Source organism: Anastrepha ludens, chromosome 5 (assembly GCF_028408465.1).
Source record: "Anastrepha ludens isolate Willacy chromosome 5, idAnaLude1.1, whole genome shotgun sequence".
Taxonomy (NCBI): Eukaryota; Metazoa; Arthropoda; class Insecta; order Diptera; family Tephritidae; genus Anastrepha; species Anastrepha ludens.
In genome coordinates, this window is record NC_071501.1 from 66,186,354 (window position 1) to 66,198,433 (window position 12,080).

At 32.5% G+C, this 12,080-nt stretch overlaps 1 protein-coding gene across 1 annotated transcript; it reads right to left on the reverse strand.

The window, feature by feature from the left end:
* Window positions 1–8,038: 8,038 nt before the first annotated feature.
* Window positions 8,039–8,947, reverse strand: LOC128864294 (60S ribosomal protein L37a). Its single transcript, XM_054103890.1, has 3 exons — window positions 8,850–8,947; window positions 8,506–8,634; window positions 8,039–8,433 (listed from the first exon to the last, which is right to left on the reverse strand). Exons 1-3 carry the CDS (start codon window positions 8,850–8,852, stop codon window positions 8,287–8,289), a joined length of 279 nt encoding a protein of 92 aa, XP_053959865.1. The 5' UTR covers window positions 8,853–8,947; the 3' UTR covers window positions 8,039–8,286.
* Between the last annotated feature and the right edge of the window lie 3,133 nt (window positions 8,948–12,080).

Genomic DNA, 12,080 nt, shown 5'->3' on the forward strand with positions numbered 1-12,080 from the left:
AAATATTTTCATAAAACTTTAGTCGAAAAAGCCTATCTTTTTTGGGCATTGTGAGTATTTCAAGCCACAAAATTCATTTATCAAGTGAATCTGAATTGCCATGCTCAAATTTTTCTCATAGACACTCCACCGCTAAGTTTGTTTGTGCATAGAGCAAAATTATAGGAGTTTTTTTTTCTTTAAAGATTACGTGTCTATCTGAAAGAAACTTTCTGCCGTTGCGAGAAAGCATAAAACTATACTCTCTTTCATTTGTGTATCAAGACACACACCACAGCTCGTTGAAAGTAGCTCGTTCTAAAAACCCGTCAGGGGTATATGACTTAGTACTATTATAGTTTTTAATTTTTCAGCGACAAAAATTCTAAAAAAAATGATAATTTCTTTGGCCCAAAATCTATTGCTTGTGTAAAATAACATTTAAACAACTATTAACATCTAATATTACCGACCGATTGGTATAAAATGTAGGAGAATGAAGGCAAAAACCAACAAGAAAAATTTAAAAATTTATAAAAATATTGTAATGAAACAAATTATGCGCATATCATGAAATATCTACGAACACTAGACAAATGAAATTGTGAAAAAATATTTATGACATAAAATCAATACATACACACACATGAAAACAGTTTCTGGAAGTTGAATTTTTTAATTCGCTTCTCCCGAATTCCATCACCAAAATTTTATTTGTTGTTGTTATCTGGCAAAAGCACTGGATGCATTTTTAAATTACTGTGTTGTATTTTTATTTCAAACAATTTAAAAAAAAATTATTTAGCTTTCAAATTAACACAAAAAAGTGCGATTGTTTTTTTTTTTCTTTTTACTTGATTTATAAAAAGATATTTGTATCTAGAGCATTTTAAATGCATGTTATATTTTCTGATTATAAGGACATTACAAAATTATTTACTTTTTTGTAATTTGCATTAAATATAATATATGTTAGTCATTTAGAGTGTAAAATTATGGATAATTACTAAAATTAAATTCAATGAAAGTATTCTATTCAAAAAATAGCAATTTTGGCTTTAAACACATTTAAGAACTTTTTAAATTTTAGCTAAATATTCTCGAAACTAATTGTATTACTGTTAAGATAATAAGTCAAGTGCCAAACAATTTTAATTTCCAGCTGTCGTTTTTGTTATAATGGCATAAAACATTCACCTTGAATTTTTGAAAAAAATCTGTTCGGGTGATACTCCTCATTGCCTTGGCCAAATGTTATACTGGATCCTTCTGATACCATAGAGCCGAACATTTTAAATGACTTCCAGGAATGTTTTTATTTCTTATATTAGATTCCTCGAAATATTAAAAGTTTTGGGGTCAATGTTTTATGCAACAACCACATAAATGTATCAACTGACAGCATTTTTGTCACTTTTAGCATTTTTTCGAAAAGTTTCTTCTTCTTATTTTTTGTTTTAATTTTTTCTGTTACATATATTAGAAATTTCATATTGATCTATGATAAGCTTAAAAATGCATTTAAAACTTTCTCAATCACCGTCAACACTTCAACACTCCTTTTTATCAACTGTTCCTATATAAGTAGTTGAAAGAAATAAAATACCTATATTGAATACAGAATGTTTGCATCTCTCAACTTGTAACTCATCATAATCATAAATAAACTAAAAAAATATAATATACATATATACACAATATTATACCTAAACAGTCACAAAAGTTAAAATTTAATTAGTAAAACAGAAGAATAAAATTCATTAAACTTAATCAACAAATATCGATTGTATATAGTAATTGAATATGAATAAATACTGAGTAAAATTGTAAGTGATCTGCAAGTTTACATATGATATAGTAGAACTATTTTCAAGTAATTTTTTAATTAAGTTCCAAGAAATATTGCGCATGTTTGTATTGTAGAACGGCGTTAACATTTGTAATTTTTGCACTACACAGTTTTATGTAGAAAAAATATAAAAAATCATAATTAATTGCAGTAAAATGTTTATAAGAATTTAAAGAAAATTGAAAATACTGTTAACTACAAAATGAATTTTTTTAAGTGCAATCGACTGCAAGAAGTAAATAGGTTTATATCTTTGTAATTTAAACATTGTATAGAAATAAATAACCTTTAGATGGTGCATTATTTCACAATCGACTTGGAAATATCCACAACCACTGCTAAGCAGTTTCTTCCAAGCATTCAAAAATCGTTAAAAACAATCGACACATTTTCTTTCAAAATATATCAATCTTGTGTCCAGTTACTCTTTTTTTAACTACTTGAAACCATTATTAGTTAATAAAATTGTACTTTTTATTACAAATCCATATATAATAAGTATTTATAAGGAGACACATTTGTATTTACCATTTAGGAGGAAGAATTTTAAATGAACTTTTGAAATGAAATAAATAAGAATGCATATAATGATAAATGATAAATCATTATGGCAGCAAATTGTTTCATTTATTCTGTATATAATTTTTATTAATTTCTCTAATTATTATACCGCAGCACCTATCAAAATGTGCAGAACTACTAAATTTAAGGCGAATAGATATGCCAGCAAGTGCCACCGGAAGTTCAACTGAAAGAAGACGTCTTGAAGACTTTTATTTGAAACATTCGTATCACCCAGTCCTGAAACGTTCATGGCTTAAGGGGTTATACGCAGTTATGAAGCAAATAAAAGACGGGTTGTCAAGGATTTATCCTGAAGAAACTTCAGAATATTTTAATTTGAAAATTTTTGGCGGTTATAAAAGCATCCTTCAAGAACGTAACAAAATTTTTTATTTATGAAAATGTTGATTATAGAGCGCGCTGCAGGCGATTTCTGGAACCTCCTTTAAAAAAAGACGATTTACGGTGTACATCGTAACTCAGGATTGGATTATCTGAAATCAAAAAACCAAACAAATTTTGTTAATATATTAGATTATCTAGTAATTAATCGTTCGGCTAATCAAAATAGTGAATTTTCACAAAATGGCAGCTTTTAAAAGAAATGATTTCGATTTTTACGTTAAAATTTGGCCATAAATTGATTATAAAATGGAACATAAGTATCAGATTTACAAAAGGAACGATTAATTACTACAAAATGTATCTTTAAAGATTGAGTTAAAAAAGTTGACCGATCAAACAAGCCGTTTTCGAGATATCGTGTACACCGACTTGAAAAATGCCGTTTTGAAAACAACACGTTTAAAGTTTCAATACCTACCTTAAAACGTGCCGAGGCATCTCTACATATTTAGGTATAACTCCGAAAGTATTGCTTAGATCTACTTCAAATTTCGTGCGTATACTTTTGAATATATGTACATTACAAAAATGCAATAAAAAAATCGATTTTTTTGAAAGTCATAACTGCGTATAACCCCTTAAGTAGGCTACAGACGCCGAACATGCTGAACATTTTAATTTTCAGAGAGCGGCTCACGCACATGCTCATCATTTGTGGTGTGGTGCGCGAACATGACATTGATAACAAAAACAACCATCGCATTATGTGTTGATGCTTAAAGTGTGCATTAACGAAATTAATAGTGCAGTAATTGAGTGCCTAAAACACGAGCTAGCATTATGGAAACTCAAAAATGAAAAAAATAAAAAAGTAGAAAAAACAGAGCATGTGATGGGATTAAATTGGCTTTGATGCAGTAATAATTGCTGAACATGTTTCTACTACTATTAAGCCGAGGGAGGGTGAAATATTTGTCAGGAATTTCAAATCGACGTAGCTTTGCCCTGAGGCACGGAATCCTAACGTAGCCGACAATCTCTCGTTTTGCGCTATCGCGTCTCGCATTAATGTATTTATTTTAACAATTGTAGGAGTTACTAATTCGAAAATGCAATTATAAATTTCTACGTCCATACGTAAAAATTTTTCAATTTCTAGAATCCGACAATTTAATAGCTTTACATTGTATCTCTTTCTTCTTCTATTAGCGAATCACTAACCAATATGCAGAACGCTTTTTGTTTTTGCCCTCTTTCCCTTTTTCTTTTTAAAGAGGAATAAGTAACAAACATTGCAATCGCTTCATCCGCGTTTTTTTTCTATTACTTTTTACGTTATCAACAAAAAATCACTAATGAACCACTCGCCGAATGTGGCAAACGGCAGCGAGCACGTTCATCGTTTGTAGCCTTTTTTAGGCGCATGTCAGATATTCAATATTTACTGACAGTATTTTTGAATCACAATATTTATTAAACGTGCAGCATGGAATATTGATGTGTCGAGATCCATATCCCAAAATTTCTAGAAATTTTGAAATCCATCAATATGGATCGCAATACTGTCAATAAATATTGAGCTTGAATTGAATATTGAAATTATTGAACTTGGTGAAATAGAAATTACAAGCAAATAAAAAGGATTTAATTTATTCTTATGTATTTTGCGACCAATATAATGGAAGATAATATTGAAATCGAGCATCTAGTGACGGTGGAATCGGACTTTACAACAGAGAAGCGTTTTTTAAAAGAATTTGTTTTAAATATGGAAGCCTTGTCGGAGTTTTGGGACTCTTCAGTTAATTCATATAACGACAAAACAAAAGGGATGGCTGCATATCAAAAATTACAAACATTGTTTAAAACAATCAAGCCTACAGCTATAGTGGACGCTGTAAAAAAGAAAATAAATTCGTTGGAATCGAATTATTTGGAAGAAGTTAAAACGAATTATGGACTCAAAGCGTTAAGGCAGATGAGTTCTATATTGGGCAACTAACTGCATTATACATAAGTATATCTATACTATAAAGGTGAATGTCTGTACGTTGTTCGCGCATCACTACGAAACGACAAACCCCAAATGACGTAAACTTTTTTATATTCATATTTTCACCCAAAGAAGGTTATAGGCATGTTTTTCCGAGGGGTGCCTTTTATATGTCGGGATTAGAGAACAAAAACAAATTTTAATCATCGAAAATCACTTTATTGTTTTTCAAAATATTCTCCAAGATCTATACATTTTTGCATGCGTTTGAACCAATTGTCGAAGCACTTTTGCCACTCTGAATGAGGTACCGCCTAAACATGCATTCTGAATGCCGCAACCGCTTCTTCAGGTGTCGAAAAACGTTGACCTCTCAGTTTGTTTTTTACGTACGGGAATAAAAAGAAGTCATTCGGTGCCAAGTCAGGACTATACGGCGGGTGACCCATTAATTCGATGTTTCGGGTGCTCAAAAATGCAGTTGTTTGAGCCGATGTGTGAGAGCTCGCATTGTCCTGGTGAAGAGTGATCCGTCTTTGGCGATTGGTTTTCCTAATTTCTTGGAAGACAACTGGCAAACAAATGGTTGTGTACCACTCAGAATTTACTGTTCTGCGTTGTTCTAGTGGTACGGTTGCGACATGTCCAGTTTTTCCGAAAAAACAGGCGACCATTTGCTTGGAAATGCTTCGTGCGCGAACAACTTTTGTTGGATTTGGCTCATCTTGAAACACCCATACAGTCGACTGCTGTTTACTTTCGGGCTCATACACGTAGATCCATGATTCATCACCAGTCACGATGTCATAGACGTGTTTCGAAGCCCCGCGATCGTATTTTTTGAGCATTTCCTTCGACCAATCGACACGAGCCTTTTTTTGAGCGATTGACAAATTGTGTGGGATCCAACGCAAACAAATTTTTTTGACAGTCAAATGTTTATGCAATATTGAATGTATGCTGGTCCCACTAATGCAAAGTTATGGGTTATTTCTACTTTTTCCTTACAATATCTATCTACTTCTCCTGTAGGTTTTTTTGCAGTAGTAAATGTTGAGTTTTTAATTAATTCAGGGGGGAAAAAATTAACATCTTTGAATGCTGATTGATTTGCTGCCAGTATTTCATCGACGGCTATTGAAACACTGCCATCAGGAAATGAGAATTGCGAAACGGAATCAGAATAAGGTGTACATGGACTAGGTAGAGTTGAATTGACTGATGAAGATGTCGAAGAAATTAAATGTAATTTGTCAATTTGGGAAATGCAAAAATTCTTAACATCACTTAGATCGGCTTGTTGTATATTCAAAGCTGGTGGACATAAGAGCGTAGTTTTTTGCCATAAGCTCAGAGAAGCTATCCAAATTTTGCCGATGTTATTGATGATATTTTCTTTTAATGTTATTATGGAAGATACATCTGTATCTTTAGGCACACAAAGGCACTTAATTTTTTTAATTGGCGGTAGTACATAACACAAAGAGGGATGTTAGAAAGTTGTATTTCCTTAAAAATATTTCAAAGTCACTACACAGGGCAACCAACTGTTTAAGCGTAGAAATACTTATTAGTAATAATATTTGGCTTTCTTCCTTCTCTTTGAGTATCTCGTTCATGTGGAACCAATTGTCTACGATTGACTTAAACATTGTGAAATTGGAATTCCAGCGTGTGGGGCATTCGTTTTTTAATGAAGTTTGTAAATGGTGCTTCAAGTTTGCTTTTTTGAAATATTTCACTATTTTTTTGCACACCTCTACAAGTTCTGTCAGCTCTGTGGTTTCCTTAAACGATAGTTCCAAGACGTTTGCAAACAAATGGTTGCTGCAGTTTATACGAGTACGAATATTATTTTCCAAGACTTTTACAACGTTTGACCCTCTGTCTGTTACAAACTTAATTTTCTCTATATTGGTTCTGCCAAATTCACAGAACAAAGTACTCAATTTATTTAAAATGTTAGCACCAGTTGAACGCTGAAAATCCATAGATTTCATTCCCAAAACGATGTCGTATAGCTTCAACTCTTTTTCGTAGTGCAATGCAACTCCCAAAAAAATTCTGCGCACATACTTATCCATAAATCAATAGTAGCAGCAGCTCCTCCACTGTGCACAACCCTGGCAATCTCATTCTTGACTTATTTTTTCTTCTCGTCTGCTAACTTCTGCGTTGTTCGTGAAAGTCTTGTTGCATCCGAAAGGAAGTCTTTCATGTCAATGTTTTCCCCATACTTTGCTCCAATATTCACGAAAAACTTTGCGAGCTTCTGGAAACCAGGACCGTTAATGGCTGAAAACGGTTGGCAATCTTCAGTTATCCATGCCACACAGGAGTCAATTGCGGTCTTTTTGTCTTCTGCTGTAACGGTTTGCAGACACTTTGGCTCCGTAAGCGATTGACAGCACTTATGGCGGTTTAAGTTTGAAGTGTTTTTGGGTGAAAATTTGACAAGGTTTTTGCAATTGCGACAGTACAAATATCCATCTAAAATAACTCCATCGTCCTTTATAATATCGCATATGTTCCACACTATACTCCTACCCTCGCGTCGCGGTGACAACGTATAAACATTTTTAAGAATTTTGCCTAAGACAATAGCTTGATTGTTTGACATTATTTTACAACGGCTGAAACCAACTAATCCTTTCAAATACGAAACGCAATTTACAGCGTACATTGTACGCCAACGCTCGTTTGCCCGAACATGTGCTATTTACAATAATGACAATTACTTCTTTGAACAAGTTTGATCGTTTGAACGCAAAGGCCGATGCTAATTTCATTCAATTGACTGAATGTGAGCAAGAAATTTAGCGTATGAACAACTCAAGAAAACAGTGAGCCATGCAGATCTCTGGCACACACTCACGATCCATCAATATTTTAAAATCCTTCAATATGGACCCCGATCCAAATATTATATTTATTGAACGTCCTTAGCATAATCATAAGAAACATCACATTCGACCAAGTGTCCAGGAATGCCACCGGAAATGTTGTACTCGAAGCATATGCAGAATTATTTTATTTGAAACATTCCCAGTCCCTCAAACATTCAATGTGAAGCGCAAAGACAAAACTCGCAATTCTATCAAGACCGCAGGATTGAACAAATTGAACGTTTTTGCAACATAAATATTTGAGAAATGCATTCGGAGTGGCCAGTTCGTGGTCGAATATAAATCCAGCTAGTTTCGATAACGTAGCACAACTGATGCTGTGCATTCATTTCGCCAAGCGCCAGACCCATATTTGGCGCATTCGCATACACGCCTACAAGTCTTTAAAATAAACAACACCACTGACCTTGGTGCAGCTTCAGATTTTAATGCACATTTTTCACAAACAACATCACAACACTTCATTTTTGTTTTTCGTTTCTTAAAAAATTTATTATTTTTTCGCCTTTATCCTTGTACAAGCATGTCCCTATGCCGACGGCCAAACAACACAACCAAAAATAAATTTGGTATACCCGAGACAATTTCACAGTAAATTATACATTCTTATACATTTATCTGCAGAAATTGTTTATATTTTACGATGGAACTTATTGTTCCTTGGTTTCGCGCAAACGACGAACAGCTGAGCGGACAGATGCGGCAGCAGTGGTCGAGTACACCCATGCACCACCGGCAACTACACGCTTGCACCGTTTGCAGGACCAGATACCAACGCAAGCACGCTTCATTGAGTCCTATAATATAAAATACGATTAAACAGATTTAGTATTTTAATAAAACAATTCTAAAGTTTCAAGTGAACTTACCTTGCCGCAGAAAGTACAGGTGTATTTGGAATGTTGCGTCACTTCCATCTTTTTCACCATTTTACGAAGCGAAGCACCATAACGGGTACCATATTTACCCACGATTCCAACCTTCTTAGTGCGTTTGGCCTGTAAATGAATATACGAAAACATTATTCACTGTATTAGAAACGATTTAAGTGTATGTAAGCAATCAAGTCGATTAATTAATTATTAATAAGTTTCAAATTAAAATAATTTTGCAGCTATACCAATAACTGAACTTCAAACTACATTTCGAACTTAATTAAATTTCACTTCTAGTTAGGATTTTAATGCAAAATTTCGATTTATTCAGCCCGTACCATTTTTAAGTTGTTGATTTGTCAAAATTTCAACAGGAAAGAAATTATATGTCACTTGAAGTTGGCCATAGTTGATTGTATGACAACAACTGTTCACAGTGTTGCTATTTCAGTAAATATAAAAACAAGGGTGATTTATATTTCTTCTTGCCTTATATTGTCAATGCGGATGCCGTCAGTTGTAATAAATTCACATTGTGTGAGGGAATATCGCCAACGCTTACGAGAGTCGTAAACTATATAAAATTGATAAATTTACGGTTTCATGCGGAAAGTTATTTATTACAATTTTCTTATGTTGTAAAGCCGATTTTTAAAGTTAAGCGAAAGACAACCATGGTGCAAAACATTTCATTTGATTTGTTCAGCTGAATGTAATCATTTGAACTTACGTGTTTCATGTTCGTTCCATTATATATGGTTCTTTATGTTAAGTATATTTTTAAAAATTATGTCAAAAAATCATTAGATTAAAAATCTAAACTAATTAAGATGTGTTGCGTTTATTTTTTCTGCAAGCCGAAAGTTTAATTTTAATAAAAATACATATAACGTATGCGACGGTTAAATATGTAGACATTAAAAAACCTCCTACATTTAAAAGGTACGGTGAGTTAATTTTCTGTTGCCTACAGTAGCTTTTTTTTGAGTTAATGTAACATCGTTCGAAAATTTATAGTTACGCACACGACTTGGAGTGACAGTTTCAGAAAAAAAGTTTTTTCTAATTTACGGTCGTCCCTCGGCAGGCAATAGCAAACCTCCGAGTGTATTTCTGCCATGAAAAATCTCATAAAAAATATCTGCCGTTCGGAATCGGCTTGAAACTGTAGGTCCCTCCATTTGTGGAACAACATCAAGACGCACACCACTAATAGGAGAAGGAGCTCGGCCATACACTCAAAAAAAAAAACAAAAAGGGTGTACGCGCCAATTATATATATATATATATTTATATATATATGATTTGTATGCATCTTTACATATAGATTTATTCTTTTTGTTTGAAAATTGAAATTGTATATATGCATGTTTATATGTATTGGCATAGGACATATGTACATATATATTAGACTATGAAAATTGCACCAAAGTATATGTATGTATGCATGTTTATATACATATATTAGTATACAAGATATCTTATAAGGTAAGTAGTAAATATTACCATAAATTTTTTCCTTCATATATAATAATAAATTAATAATAAAAGCATTAAAACAACAGGTATTATTAACAACTAGTCGTCACTAATTATAAATTCGGTATATATGTATATATCATTATTTATATTTTTATATTTATATACACAAATAACCCATTATATAAACATCATTATTATATTTATTTCTCTATAAACATAACAATAATATATGTAAGCAGCTCAGACATCAACGTCAAAATTGTTCTAATGACAGTTCAATATATTGTTTATAAGCCATCGAAAGCATTTGCGTCTCAGTTTTGTTGAATTTTTTTTTTCTCTGATGGAATTCAAACGTAATAGTGTGATTGCGTTATATTTGGCTGGAAAATCACAACCAGCCATTGTTCGTGAGCTCAATCACCTCAAAGTAAATAAAATGTTTGTGTATCGCACTATAAAACGTTACAATGATACTGGTAGCATTGCAAAACGCTATGGAGGTGGACCAAAAAAGACGGTAACAACGCCAGAAATGGTTCGGAAAGTGAAAACCAAAATATAACTAAACACAACATAACATAACATAACATAACATAACATAACATAACATACAATAACATAATATAATATAACATAACATAAAATAACAAAACATAACATAACATAATATAACATAACATAACATAACATAACATAACATAACATAACATAACACAACACAACACAACATAACATAACATAACATAACATAACATAACATAACATAATATAACATAACATAACATAACATAACATAACATAACATAACATAACATAACATAACATAACATAACATAACATAACATAACATAATATAGCATAACATAACATAACATAACACAGCATAATATAACATAACATAACGTAATATAACATAACATAACGTAACACAACATAACATAACATAACATGCACTTCAAGCAAGGTAATGCCGCATGAGCAAGATAACGACGCATTTTTTGGTGCGTGCAGCCGGCTACATCGAATTATTAGACGTTATCACGTCAAAAGTCTTTAGAAAATATTTAAATGTCAAAGAAGGGATAATGATTGAGATATCATTAATGCAAAATATCATTACTACAGCTGCGCCTAACGGAAGATTAGATCTTAATCAAAAATCAAAATCATCACACCTGTTTTAAATTTAGCTGTCACTATTGTTGAAATCCCCTTTATTTGCATTATCAATAAATTTGTCATTAGTTTCATCGTACAGTAGATAAGCCAGAAATAGCAAAAATGTATTTGTGCGATTTCTCATAACGCGGTTGCTAACCTAATGTAAAATTATTTTTTTATTAGAACCCTATGAGAAAGTTGATAATTATTTTTGTGGTTTGTTAATTTTTGTCAAGTTTTACGTTCGCATATTTATCAAGTTTTAAAAACCGCAATTATGCGTATGATAATAACGGAGTAGCTGCCACGCTATTTTAAAAGATTGAATTTTTCAGAAGGGCGAAACAAATTATAGAAGAAAATGTATCTAATGCTTATTTTATGTTTTTAACGGTTTGATTTTCCGAATAAAATTTGACCAAGGTAGCAGATCGGATAATGTTGTAAAGAATATTTTAACGAAATTCCTTAGCACCTTATTCGCCTTTAGGCATAATGAGTAAGTAGAGAGCTAAGTGGCCGTCGTAGCCGAATGGCTTGGTGTGTGATTACCTATGGGGAAGCTTCCAGTGTATTTATGCCATGAAAAAGCTTCTCATAAAAAACTTGTTGTAATTGGTCGAGGAGGAGCTCGGCTAAACATCCAACAGAGGCTATATGCGCCAATTATATATATATGTACATAGAATTAAGTTTATTTTAATTCCACAATTTTAATGTATCTTAAAAAGCGATTGTCATGTAATTGTGTTAAAGCATGGTGTCACCAGTACATTAATTTTGACAGGCTGGGGCTATTACATCTTATATACCGCGAACTAGTCTTTGTAGAGTTCGTCAAGTGCTTCATCTACAACGTCTAAGGAAAAATAAGAAAATTCCCTGATAGCAAATAAATTACCTCAAATCACTGCAAATCTCTC